We start from the raw sequence: 12793 nt of genomic DNA, 5'->3' as shown, positions 1-12793 counted from the left end.
GACACTGTATGGCTTGTATCCCGGCAGCTACCTTTCAGCAGGGAAGGAGGATTATCTGAACTACTATGGCTTGAAGTTCCCTTCACACTCAGCTTCCTGCTCAGCTCTGGCAGCTTTTTCATTTTCATGGAAAGCTTCCTCACAGTCCTGGGAGATTTAATTCTATCAGGGAAAGGCCAGTTGATTGATCCGCTTTTTTTCAGAGGACTGGGACTTGGAGGAGAAACCTCTGTGGAGGGTATATCAGGCTTGTGTGCAAGAGCAGCTCCAAACCCTTTAGAAGAAAAGAGAAGGAATAATCATTTTCAAACTGCAATTCTTGGCAATGAAAAAATAAATCTTGAACTTGGGGAAAACATGTTGATTTTTCATAACTTGATAAGCACAATTCATTCAGACAACCATCACTCAGTCAGATGTTCACAAGTGTTCAGAAAGATGTGCTCTGCTGACTCGTTCAGCCAAATTTGGCAATTCATCGTCAAAGGCCAGATTTGTTCTGCTTTATGGAGATGAAAGGGCCAGAAACTACATATAAACAAATGAGCAATTGCACCCGCCGCATTCAGCTTGACCCATTTGTGCTGCATCCCCCACACAAGCACACATGGCCACATTCCTGGGGCACAAGTGCAACAAAATCAGACTTAATGAAAAAATCCTGGAAATATGGCAAAGGCACCCTTGTCTGCAGAGCAGTTAGCTACACAGCCAACACATCAGCATTGCCACTCCTCTTAGGTCTAGAGCAAAGACACTGTCTCTAGTGAAGAATATGGCTCTTTGTGTCCCTCTATTACCTCAGAGCCCTAAATCTCTCCTGTGTAGATGCAGGCAGTCTCACACCTTTTCTTTCATTTCTCTCAGCTTCTCCTTTCTGCAGCAGGATGTAAGATTTATTCCTTCCAAAAGCTGCACCTTGCACTGTCTCATTTCACTGCCTGCCAGCAACCTTCCATGTTTCCTGACACTACCATCCCACAAGCGTTTAAAGTTAGACAGTTCCCAAGCAACATCCTCAAAGGAAATCACCCCCCTTTCAAGGTACCAAAAAGAAAAAAATTTTAACAGCAAGCACTGATGCTAAAAAGGGGGAAAAAAAAAAAAAAAAAAAAAAAAAAAAAAAAGACTCCCTCAATTTAGCAGTAAAGAACAGCTAATTAAGGAACACAATTAGACATAAGCCAGTACTGCACACAGACAGGAACCTGTGGTTCACCTCATGCTCTAATACTCAAGGAAATGCAAATACCAAGTCTTGCTCAAGACATTCTCACTTTTTCCAGCATGAGGCAGTAATGACTGTAAGAAAATTGATCAATTTACCTGAGTTAAGGAACCATGCAAGAGAGAAACAGAGGCCAGAATGATAGATATTAATCACATGAGTACTTCCACATAGTCATTTTTCCACCCCTTGAGAAACAAAGAGTGCCTCTTGCTAGCAACATCCCAATCACTTAAAATTTTTCAAATGTTAGCAGCTCCCAAGAGGACTGAGTAGCCTCGCCTGTGCAAGCTGGGGTGCTGTAGAGCCCCTAAGCACACCAACCCTGTGTGATGCAATTAGCCCAGGCAGCTCACAGAGACTCCAACACCTTTATCCATCCATCATTCTCCCTTGCTAGCCAGCGAAACGGAGACTGTTTACAGTATATAAAAAGAAAGAAAGAAAGAAGTGCTGTTTTCACAAGATACTCAGTAAACCATACTTTACAGAGATTTCTCCTTCAGACTTGCCAAGGACTTACTTCTTTAATTCTAAACTAATCACTTCAAGTCCACAGCAAGTGATCCTTACCAGTGCTTTTTGCATTCAAATTAATTTTCGCCATTGGACTGTAACTTAATTTTATACTTCACCAAGCTGAAACAGCTAAATCAGGCAATCTGGTCTTTGACCAAAGACATTTGCTGTGGTTTTGGTCCCCCCACCCCCTTCCAAGAAAAATCCTACAAAGGCTAGTTCTAGTCTCAATAGAAGTTTGGATTAAGTAACTTTTGCAGACAGTTGCTTAAAAGAGTATCTTTATAAAAGGAAGTTTCAGTGACAAAGAATAATGCATGGAATCTCTTTTCCAGAGGAACAGAGGAAAATTCATTTAATCCTGAATCTCATGGAAGTAGTTCCCTTGCAGGGGAAGGGCTATTTCTAGCACGCCTGCTGTGCTTTTCTGGCAAGCAGCTAGTTAGAAATATGGTGCTTGATAAAGGCAGACAAAGCCTTCCCTTGTACTGCAAATCACCGCACAGTCCCACTGGTGGGCTGGTGTGGAGCACTCCATAGCAATCAGTGCCACACTGCAGCCTCTAACATTAATCTTCCCTTTCTGTCAAAAGTCTCTGGCACAGGCTTGGAAAAGCAGGCCAGCAAATTAAACTTCCTCCCCTCCAGCTCATTAAAACCAAAGAGTCAGTCTAACACTATGACTTTTATGTGTCCAACTTCTGCTGCATTCAGCACCAAACAGTTAAAGTGAAATATGTGGCTGGAAGAAACTTAACAGTCGAGTATTATGCAGGATGGTATTCCCATCAGCACTGAGCCACATGTTGTTCCACTAAAGCCAGCAATGTGCTGAGGTATGCACGCAATTTTAAAAGAGTGTACATGACAACTCTGAACAAGCTGCAGGAGGAGTTGTAGCACAGTCCAGTAACACTTCAATTCCCAGCCTACCCATCTGCCACAGCTTTCTTACAAGGGTGACAGCGAAACTGAGTTGCAGCTCTTTTCTCAACCAAGTTACAAGACTGCTGCAAACAGCAGTTAGACATTGAAAATATCCTTACAGAAGAGCGGTAGGAGAAGACAAAACGTAAGAGGCACCTGTTGCACCAGGACAGCATGGGGCTGGTCAGTTTTATATTAACAGCTGACCATTTGTGTGTGTGTATGTATATAACGTTTATCTTTTACAGTGGGAACACTCAATCCCTGGAACAATCACAGACGTGGCAGAGTCCTCACCACTACAGGTTTCCAAGCTGCAACTGCACAGGCTGCTAGGTAGTCTCATTTAGGCTCCCCGTCCCACTGAAGGGTGGGCCAGATGATCATCTGATGTCCTCTCCAACCCGGGCTGTTCTGTTAGATACTGTCTTTAATACATTTACCTTATGCCTTCTGACACTTCAGCAGCATGAGTAACAGGAAAAAAAAAAGCTTTTGGAGGACAATGCAATCCAAGTCAAAATGACCTGACACCCTAAGTAACTGTGTGTAGCATGTGCTGTGCGTTCAGCTTGAGTACAAAGCCACCTTTTGCTTTGCTCAGCACTATGGCTGTGTGAAAGCATAAAGCCTTTCCATGACCAGAGGAACATGAAGAGCCCACAGTGCTTCACAAACCAGGTCCCTCACCCAGCCCATCCATCCAGGTGTCCACAGGACAGTCACTAGTGCCCCCTCAGCCGAGAAAACCTACCCCTACACAACACTGCCCCGAGGGAAGAGAGGGCTCAGAATGCCTTAAGCACTTACAACACAGCCCCTGCCAGACATATGCAGTGATTTAGCACAGTAAACATGCTTGTCTAACCCTGCTTAATGCTGTTTATATGTGTTTGGGCACATATATCACTGTCACACCCATTGCCAGCAACTCAAGCTGTTTTACAGGCACACTTGACTACCCTATTATACATGTCACATTCTTCATTGCTCAAGATAGGGTTTCTGAGTTATTTTAAAGTTCCTCAAAAAACCTGTAATTTATTTTTGGGACAACAAGTTGAGGGGAATGAGTAGGTCAGAAAGCTATCAGTTGCTTATTACACCAAGCTATTCAAGTATCGAACAGCCACTCTCACACCTAATGGAAATGCTGAGCTAATGTATTAAAAGTGAAAAAGCTGCAAATCAAAACAGAAGACCCCAAATATTTCAAAATTGTTCTTGTATCAAACAATGGGTGGAAAAGGGCTACTGTTTTTCCGTGGTAGATTCTACAAGAGATACTGATCTGGATCCTCAACTGACACAAAATGCACATCAGCTCTACTGATGTCAAAGGCTGTTAAGTTCCTCAGGTGCAGGCACAGTTCTAGACCTGTTCTGATAGAAAACTTCAGAGCAGAACTGTAAATGGCATTGAGAGAACAACTCATGCTATACCAAATTCAAGCGACTTCAATTAAAACATAAGGTAAGCGTCACCTCTACATCAGCAACTGAGCAAAAGAAAATTTAAAATCTAAAAAGCACTTTAAAAAACTGAGTTAGAAAGCAATTATTTCTATGTAACATCTTAATTATTTATCTAAATAAATAGAAGAATCTCTGCTTTTAACATGTAAAAAAAGTCTTTTTTTACCTCTATATAAATTACTACTTTGACCAATGCAGTGTCTATCTCACATAATGCTTCAGAGTCAAGGAATGGAGAAATTATTAAAAAGGTAAAAAAAAAATCTCAGAATTCTGTAAAGAGAGTTTGTTTTCTTTGGTTACTACACACACTGATACTAATAAAATTGTGATGAACCCATCAACCCAGGGATCACTTTTATAGCAGCAAAAGTTGCCTTAAATAGTGCATTAATTAAAATGGGAGGTGGTTACAGCATAACCCCCGCAAGGCTCAGACAAGAGAGGTGACAGGGGTGACCAGTGCCTGCTTCTCATCCTGGTGGTGATCCTTGGAGCATCCACTACAGGGTACCTCACTGCAGAGAGGAGCAAGCACATGTAACAGCACTTTAGATCTCTGACCAGACTTAATGAGCATGAGTTTGTTGCAGATATTTTAAACATTAATGACCCTGCGACGCTCATGAACCACAGCCAGCTCTGCTCAGACGCTGGAGCCGCACCAAGGTGCTCGCGGAGCACCGCAGCGATGCCAAGCACTGTCTGTTCAGGCTGCTCTCACGAACACTTCCTCTTCTCACTGTGTCTTTCATGGCATGAAAAGCAGCTTTGCCCCTATTTTCCCCATCAGAGGATATAAACAGTTACTCAGGACAAATCAGAAACTGAAAAAGGCAATCACTATTTTGATTGAACTGCTTCCACTCCACAGCTGCTGCATCCTGTTGTCTCTTTCACCAGCACATCTTTATGGCATTGTCACCCCATGAATCCAAGACAAATGCGTGAACAAGCCCAAAGCACATTCACAAACTCCCCAAAAACCCAGCGAAAAACTGGCTTCACCTGTGCAGGAGAAAGATGGAGCAGAGGGACCTTTCTGCCAAACCCCTAACCATTCCGGTATCTCAAACATCATGCAAATATTTCACATCAATGCACTTCTGTCTCATGAAACCAAAGCTCCTTGCACTTGAAAAACAGGTAAACCACAAAACATCTTCCATCTGGGAAAAAACACGAAATTACAAAAATAATATTGACAACATGTGGAAGGAAAGGGGTAGATAGCATTTGCTGCCCAGTATACTCTATGTATATTGCTGGAAGCATGCCTGCAACATGGAAGCATGCAAAATATTTGTCTGCATTGGCCCCAAAAGATGTATTTGGAAACCAGGATAATGGTCACAGTCTAAGTGGAGAAAGAGCCCTGTAGTTTTAATAGGAATTAAGCCAAGTTCCAGTTGGCACATATCAGGGTTAAGTGGGAATATGGGATCAATCTTCACTTGCCATAACATTGGAAAGAAATTGTTTACAGTGATTCTTACCAGGATTTTCCACCCAGACAGCTAACTCAAGTACATTTTTAGTAGCAAAAGCACAGTCCAGATCCTGGCAACCTCCAAGGCACAAGTCCTACCAGGATGTCTCTCAGATACAGATACATGAGATGATTCCACTCATTAGGTAGACACTAATCCCAACAGTAATTCTCCCCAAAAGCAATAATATTGCAAATTCTTCATAAGGCACTATTCAGAGCTCCATGATGTAAATCTGTCTCAGGAGCCAACATTACAAAGGGGTGCTTTTCTTCAACAATTTGCAGGTGATACACACATCTATAAAAACATGCAGTTAAGAATTCAGTCCTAAAGAGTTATAAAGTTTATTTTAACATTTTACAGTGAAAAAAAAATTCTCACATTGCATTTATAAAAAAAAAAATTCTATTTTTCAATCATAACCATTTTGCCTGTGCAAGGAGACACATAATTAAAAATAGTCTTCAGGGTTCTTTCCACTTAAACGCTTCTCCCACAGATCTAAGAGCCCAAGCTGGGCTGTTTCTACATTATTAACTTGGAACCAAGTTACCTTCTTACTCTTACCTTTTGGGTACGTGTTATAAATAAAATACATGAATTATTTTCCCAAGCTCTGCTATAAGGGCATCTTATTTCTAATTAGGTTTTTTTTTAATGCCAACAAGGCTAGAATTATTCACTAAGGAATTACCTGACAAATCCCATTAACATAAATGGCATTTACTGTAGAAAGTAACCAGATTAATACCAGGAGCTAGCAGTATAAATTAAGACTATGAGACAAATTAACACCTCTACAACTATGGTCCATTGTACTGGTAACAGTTTTGCTGCTCTGTTTGAAAAAACTCACAGTAACAGAATTCTATCATTTATTCTTTTGTTAAAAAAATCTTCTGTCTAATAAAGAGTCTCAAAAAACGTAACAAAAAAAAAGCACCGTTACTACTTTCTCTCTACAAAGTTGGAAATCCAAAGTTGGAAATTAAAGTTTCAAAGGTAAAATTGTTTCCATTGTCCAAAGAAGAAAACAGCAAATGACTAAATGAGCAAATATATATATTTTGTTGGATTTTGTACTGCCCTACTTTTTTCTGTCTATGCTTCCCAAAACCTAACTTTTAGGCTCTAAGGCTAACCAATATTGACATATATAAATCGTATCAATAAGAAAGGTAAGCAGACTTTTCTCCAAAGCTGTATTCGCTTATTTGATGGGAGTTACTGCTTAATGTAACCAGCTCTCTATGAACAGAGACATACATTTCATACCAGTTGTGTAATTCAAACAAGGTCCTAATACAAATAAAGTTAAATTGGCCATGTTGCCCTTCACGCAATACTTTTATATGGATGAGCTGTCATTTTAAATTTGACTGAAAGTAACTGTAGATACTTTAACTGGATTAAAAAGAACAACTAAGCCACTTCTCCATAATTAAGCCAATTACTGAGCAGCAGGGATCCACTTCATCATCAATTAATCTATTCAATGTGATCACCACCCAACACATGTAGAAGGAGAGCTGCATTTGAACTACCTTAATTAACTCAATGCATAACAAACAGATCAGGTGAAATTCGTAACTTCTCTCCCACTTGAAATGGACAACTTTGCTTGCAGAAATGAATGCATCTTCAGCATGAAAACAAGTTTGACATTTTTCTTCTTACAGAAAGGGATTTATTTCTTTAAACAAAGAAATAGTCACCCCTGTGTGAGAGATTAACTAATCAACTAAATGGGGGTCAAACAGTTTGCAGGACACACATGGCCTTCCTAAATAACCACTTACTGACTGCTACAAAACATCTAGAGTCGCAACAACGACAATAATCTACCAAAAAACATAATATCTCATCTGTCTTGCAAGCAAATGAAAGTGGTCTAAGTATTTAAAGCAGCTATAAAGTGAGCTATTTGTAATAAATGCCCAAGAACTTTTAACACACTTTTCAACTACAAATATGCTTGTATCTGGAGCATTTCCACGGAAAGAACAAAATGTGAGCCCCCAGAAGACCAAGTGTTTTTTCTTCTGCTGTTTACAGCAGTTGCTCTGGTGCCTTTGAAAACAAACCCTGTTCCCAGAAGTAATCTCCACACCAGGAATCCAGGCACAGCAGCTCCCAGCACACAGGGACATGGGGCCAGAGGCTGCCAGGATGGTGAGGCTGGATGGGGACAACCCAAAAGGAAGCCCCTCTGGGAGGCAATGCACACCTGGGCTCCCACACCAATGTTTCATGGAGTTTCTGATGAGCCAGGCAGAAACACAGGCTCTTAAATGTCAGCATAAAGAAAGTTTAACCTTTCTCCAAAGAAAGGAACCTGGAATTCCCGGTCTCCTGAACTTTACGCTGTTTCTAACTTTGAACAGGACACTAGAGTTAAGATCAAGATAATATAAGGCACATAAGTAATTAAAATAATACCTTTTTGGAAAGGGTTGGGAGGGGTTTTTCTACTTACTTTTGTTTGGTGTGGTTTTATATTTGTCTGGGGTTTTTTAACAGACTGGGAAAAAATCCTTAATACGATGCTGAATTCACACACTAATGGAATTATGGAAACGAGACTATCAAACACTCAGCCAAAGATAACAAGGAACAAAGAGGCTGGCTTCTGAAAGTGAAAACCACTCTTCTCCAATCTATTAGATTAGCCTGAGACAGTCAACAAGACAGTAATTACAGAAAGCAATGTGATGAATAGCATTCATATGGTCTACCAAAAAGTCTTTATTAAAAAGTCCCAGACAGCAAGTTAAAGAAGCTTCTGCAGACATTAAGTAGCTTTGAGGCAGGAATCCAAGGCCAGGGCTAGACACCAGCTGACAAAGGAAACCCAGTGTGTCCTCACATTATCAGGCTTCAGCAAGCTCATTTTGTAAAACCTTTGTCTTCAGGGAGGTGGGGGCCAAAGAGAACAGAGGCCAACCACACCTGGACATGTCATGAACAAACAGACTGAGAAACGACTCTGCAGCTCTGCACTTAGTAAGCATCAGTCTCACAATCTGAGTCATTTTAAATGCACCTGACATGCATTTCCACTGAAAATTTGCTTGATAACATAAGAGGTGGAGGAAAAGAGACACGTAACAAAGGTTTACTAATCCTCTAAAAGCCAACAGAGGTCCAAACACTTATGTTCCTCAACTCTCTTACCTGTGGAAGGGCACTTAAAGGCAGGATTGTCCTCTGCTGCCGGCACACCCGGAGCCTTGAAGGCAAACTTCTGTCGCTGCTGCTGCGTGTGCTCCCTGGGCTGCGTGGCATCCGCCTGGCTCCCTTCACCGGGCTGTGCCGTCCAGCTGCTCCCCGTGCTCTCCATGGAGCGTGTGGGACTCTCATGGGGACTCGTGGCCGTCCCAGAGTCACCCCCAGGGTGGGCTTTGTACCGAACTGATGGGGAGCCCACAGCAACAAGGCTATTCACAGCAGAAGGGCAGACCCTGGGCAAGTCGGGTTCATCATCTTCAGGGATGGGGTTGTACCATATTTCTCCTTCATCATCCGCGTCGCCATCCTCACCGCAGTCCAAGGCAGCGCTCCTCAGCGCGGCGGCGCTCGGCAGGGCACAGCTCCGCGCCGGCCGCTCCCGCCCCACTGCCGATGTGGAGGGAGCCCACGGCACTGCGGGCTCAGGCAGCGGCATGGGAGATCTGGGTACCAGGATAACAGCCCCGTGCACTTCGTTACAGGCATTTTCTTCTTCCAGAGGAGGAGGAGGTCGTCGGTGGGTGCTCTGCTGCAGCCAGCTGCGTTTCTTGGAAACGGTTATGCTGTTCACCTGCGGCCTGTGCTCGGGCTCCTCGCTGGCCTGGGGGCACTTGGGTTCCTTCCTGCTTCTTGAAGTTTCTATGTAAACATTTTCTATGAAATCTGTTCCCAGAAAGGAAGGCAAAAAGAGAGGGAAAGACAGACGTTTAGAATATCCTTTTGCTTTTGACAGATGAACACATTTGCTGTCGTATAACACTTGCATCATCCAAAAGGACAAAAGATAAGTTGATATGATCACAAAATTAGATTTCAGCCTGTCAAAACAGAATGTGCACATAACTAATAAAGAGTCAGGTTTGTTTGGCTGTATTTTTAACACCACGTAATTTAGATAAATGGCAGTGAGACAGCTCTGCTGAAAGGTCATGCATACTTACACAGAAATGGCTGCTCTTTTCTGCCAAGTTCAGGTGCAATCAGTTTGAAAAGTTACTACACAACACTTCTCCAGTTTAGTTATGCCAATGAAGAAACAGTCCCTACTTTTGGTAGGTAATGTACTGCTTAAATGGCTACAAAACCCCCACATATATTCATTTCTAGGTTTCTGTTTAAATAAAGGCAAGGATATGTCTTGCACAAAAAACTCCAGAAAGGGCTGTCCTAACCAGCTTTATCCTACAATTAAGACAGAGGCAACCCCTGATTTGGGGGGAATAAAACAAAACACACCATCATGAAAATAAGGAAGGAGAAAGAAGAAATGTAGAAAAGTTTTTAAACAACAAAAATTTCATGCAACAAGTAAACAAATTGCACTGACTGTTCCCAAAATTTGACACAGTTTCATTGAAGCAACAGACATTTAATTGTCCATGGAAAGCACCACCCACACTTGAGCCCCCTGTCAGAGCACACCCAAGCTCCACTCGGCAGCAGCGCCATACCCCCGCTGGCTGCAGCACATGCCAGCCAGGGAGCTGCAACCACTGCACTAGGACTGGAAGGAAAGCTGCAAATACATCCAAATTAAAAAGAGGGAGCAGGTCAGACAAGCTTCATGCTGCTCTGCACAGGAGGACAACACAAACAGGCCTTGCTCAGTCATTAAGCCTGAATGGGGATAACTGGGTTCACATAAAACAGACAACCTATTTTCACATGAAGCCCTCTGCAATTTGAAATTCCAGATGGAAGCAGCTATTTGTTACTGCCTGAACATTATTCTCAGCAAAGAATTATTTACACACCAATAATGGATGTTAAAATATGGACACCTCTCTGGAGGACTCAAGGAACAGCTCTGTAAATCCAACCAAGTCCGCTGTAGAAAGGGAGACATGAAAAAGACTCATTTGAACACCTTCCCTTTGACCCTCTTTAGGTTTGTACTTTAATGATAGAAGAGATCCTTGGTAAGATCTGAAACACCACCATTTTATTTGATGAAAGATTCATCATTTGGTGATTTTTTGAAAGAGTACAGTTTGCTTGTTCAACTAAACTGCAGTATTATCACTGTTTGTGATTTGAAGAATTAACTTGCTTCAAAGAATTAACAAAATTAACCATAGTCCTTCTAAAGCCTTTGCAAACTTCCACTGAAATGCTTTGCTACACTGTGGCCCATGTTGGTCAGGTAACAGAATCTGAGGAAAATGTGAATGCAGATCTCTGTCAAAGTTTCAGAGATTTGGCAGCAATCATATTCCTTCCCCCACCCCCAGCCTGAAACTGCAAGCATGCCATTGTAATGGTTCCTTGTTACACACTGTCACACTACAATTCCAAGTAAGAACTAACCAAAAGGATAGGAAACTAATCAGCAAAAGGCATAGGGCTAAGCCTATGTTTCCAAGAAGTCCATTTGGATCAGGGACTTCTCGGGCAGGCATCCTCCTGCCAGTGACAACTATCCCAAAGCCCTTGCTTCAGTCCAAGGATGGTCCCTGTTCCGGTGACATAAATAGATGGAGCATCTGAGAGCTGTATTTCCACAAACAAAAACATCTACTACTTCCTGCTCTGCTGTAGAAAAATGGGTCCTTCTGCACTGGTTAAGACAGCCTACAATTCCCAAAACAGCAGGCTCCTAAGAAGTACAGTGTACCTAAACATACACCCAGTGACACATCTGGTGTCAGCTCAGGCTGCCCTTCGGTCCCAGCAGCAGAAAACTTTGTTTTCAACGTCCACCTGGGTGTCTTGATAAGGAGCCATCTGCAAACGCTTAGCACAGAAACATTGATAACCACAAGCCTCCAGCCTCCTCCACCAAAGCTGCTTGCAGGGAACGCCACCTTCCACAGGACTCAGGACGACCCCGTCTCTGATCAGCCAACATGCTGCCAGAGGTCATCGATGGGAAATGCTCACTGAAACTCGTCCAGATGGTACACTTACACATACATCCCCCAACTGCAGTTTCTGCAATTGCTAGCAGTATTTGCAAGCAGTCCTTCCCCTTTATTCGAACTTGGCCCTGCTCCTGAAAGCCCTTATGCCCATGTCTATTTTAGTAACAAACTGCTTCACATGCAAGTATCTGCACAACCAGTGGTTCAATATCACAAAGTTTTCAATGTTGTTAGCTGTTACAGGAATGAGTCAATTTTAAATAAATACAAAGCTTTGAGAGACATACAGGACAGGAACATACTTTTTGTTCTAGAGCAATGTTTCATTCAGAAGAATGCTGCCTACTATTAGCATTTTCAGATATATCTTTAATATTGTATTTAAAATAGTTAAGACCATGTCTTCACACAAATACCAAACATGACAACAGTTCCTCCTCAAAAGGCTTCAATATGGTGTTCAAGAAGAAGAAAAAAAAAAAAAGTCAGGTATTCTCTTCCCCTTTCACTCTATTAACAAAAAATTAAATAAATCCGTATTTCAAATTAAGCCATGATAGTAACAACACGTGTATGCTCAGAAATCAAAGTTTCAATGTTTCAACTCAACTGAGGTCAAAACTGACACTCTGCCAACTCCGTTGGCACAGAAAATACTTCACCACGATACCATGCCTTGCTTTGCAGATTGCATGGAAGCAGGGAACAGCTTTATCCAGCCTCTCCATATATGGATCAAACAATTCTCAGTTCTTCTGGCTGATATTTGAACACGTTCTCTTTCACTAAGTTTCCTAACAAAAGTATAAAATACAAGTACTATATATTCAAACGGAACAACGGCAAAACTGAAAATTGATCTGTAAGATTTCGAGTGCATCTTTAAAAAGCGAACAAACCAACCAACCCCAGCGGGCAAGCAGCAGCCGAGGAGTGACAAGCAGATGTGGGACAAGAGAACGAGCAGGGACGCGCACACAGCGCTGGTCTAAGCCCCAGCAGCTCTCGCTTTCGTGAGGAATTCCCGCTCCCAGAAGAAGCGCAGGCACCGATGGCACGCT

General features: G+C 42.2%; 1 protein-coding gene across 1 annotated transcript in view; it reads right to left on the bottom strand.

Annotated features, from left to right (window-relative positions):
• SYDE2 (synapse defective Rho GTPase homolog 2) overlaps positions 1-10320 on the bottom strand; it is a 25202-nt gene extending 14882 nt beyond the window's left edge. The window contains exons 1-3 of the mRNA XM_008630507.2: positions 10269-10320; positions 8818-9534; positions 6-274 (exon numbers count right to left, since the gene is read on the bottom strand). Coding sequence (XP_008628729.1) covers positions 6-274; positions 8818-9534; positions 10269-10320 — 1038 coding nt within the window. The remainder of the gene's footprint in view (positions 1-5; positions 275-8817; positions 9535-10268) is intronic.
• Positions 10321-12793: the final 2473 nt, after the last annotated feature.

Source organism: Corvus brachyrhynchos, unplaced genomic scaffold, assembly GCF_000691975.1.
Source record: "Corvus brachyrhynchos isolate BGI_N302 unplaced genomic scaffold, ASM69197v1 scaffold101, whole genome shotgun sequence".
Lineage (NCBI taxonomy): Eukaryota > Metazoa > Chordata > Aves > Passeriformes > Corvidae > Corvus > Corvus brachyrhynchos.
This window is presented reverse-complemented; position numbering and strand designations above follow the sequence as displayed.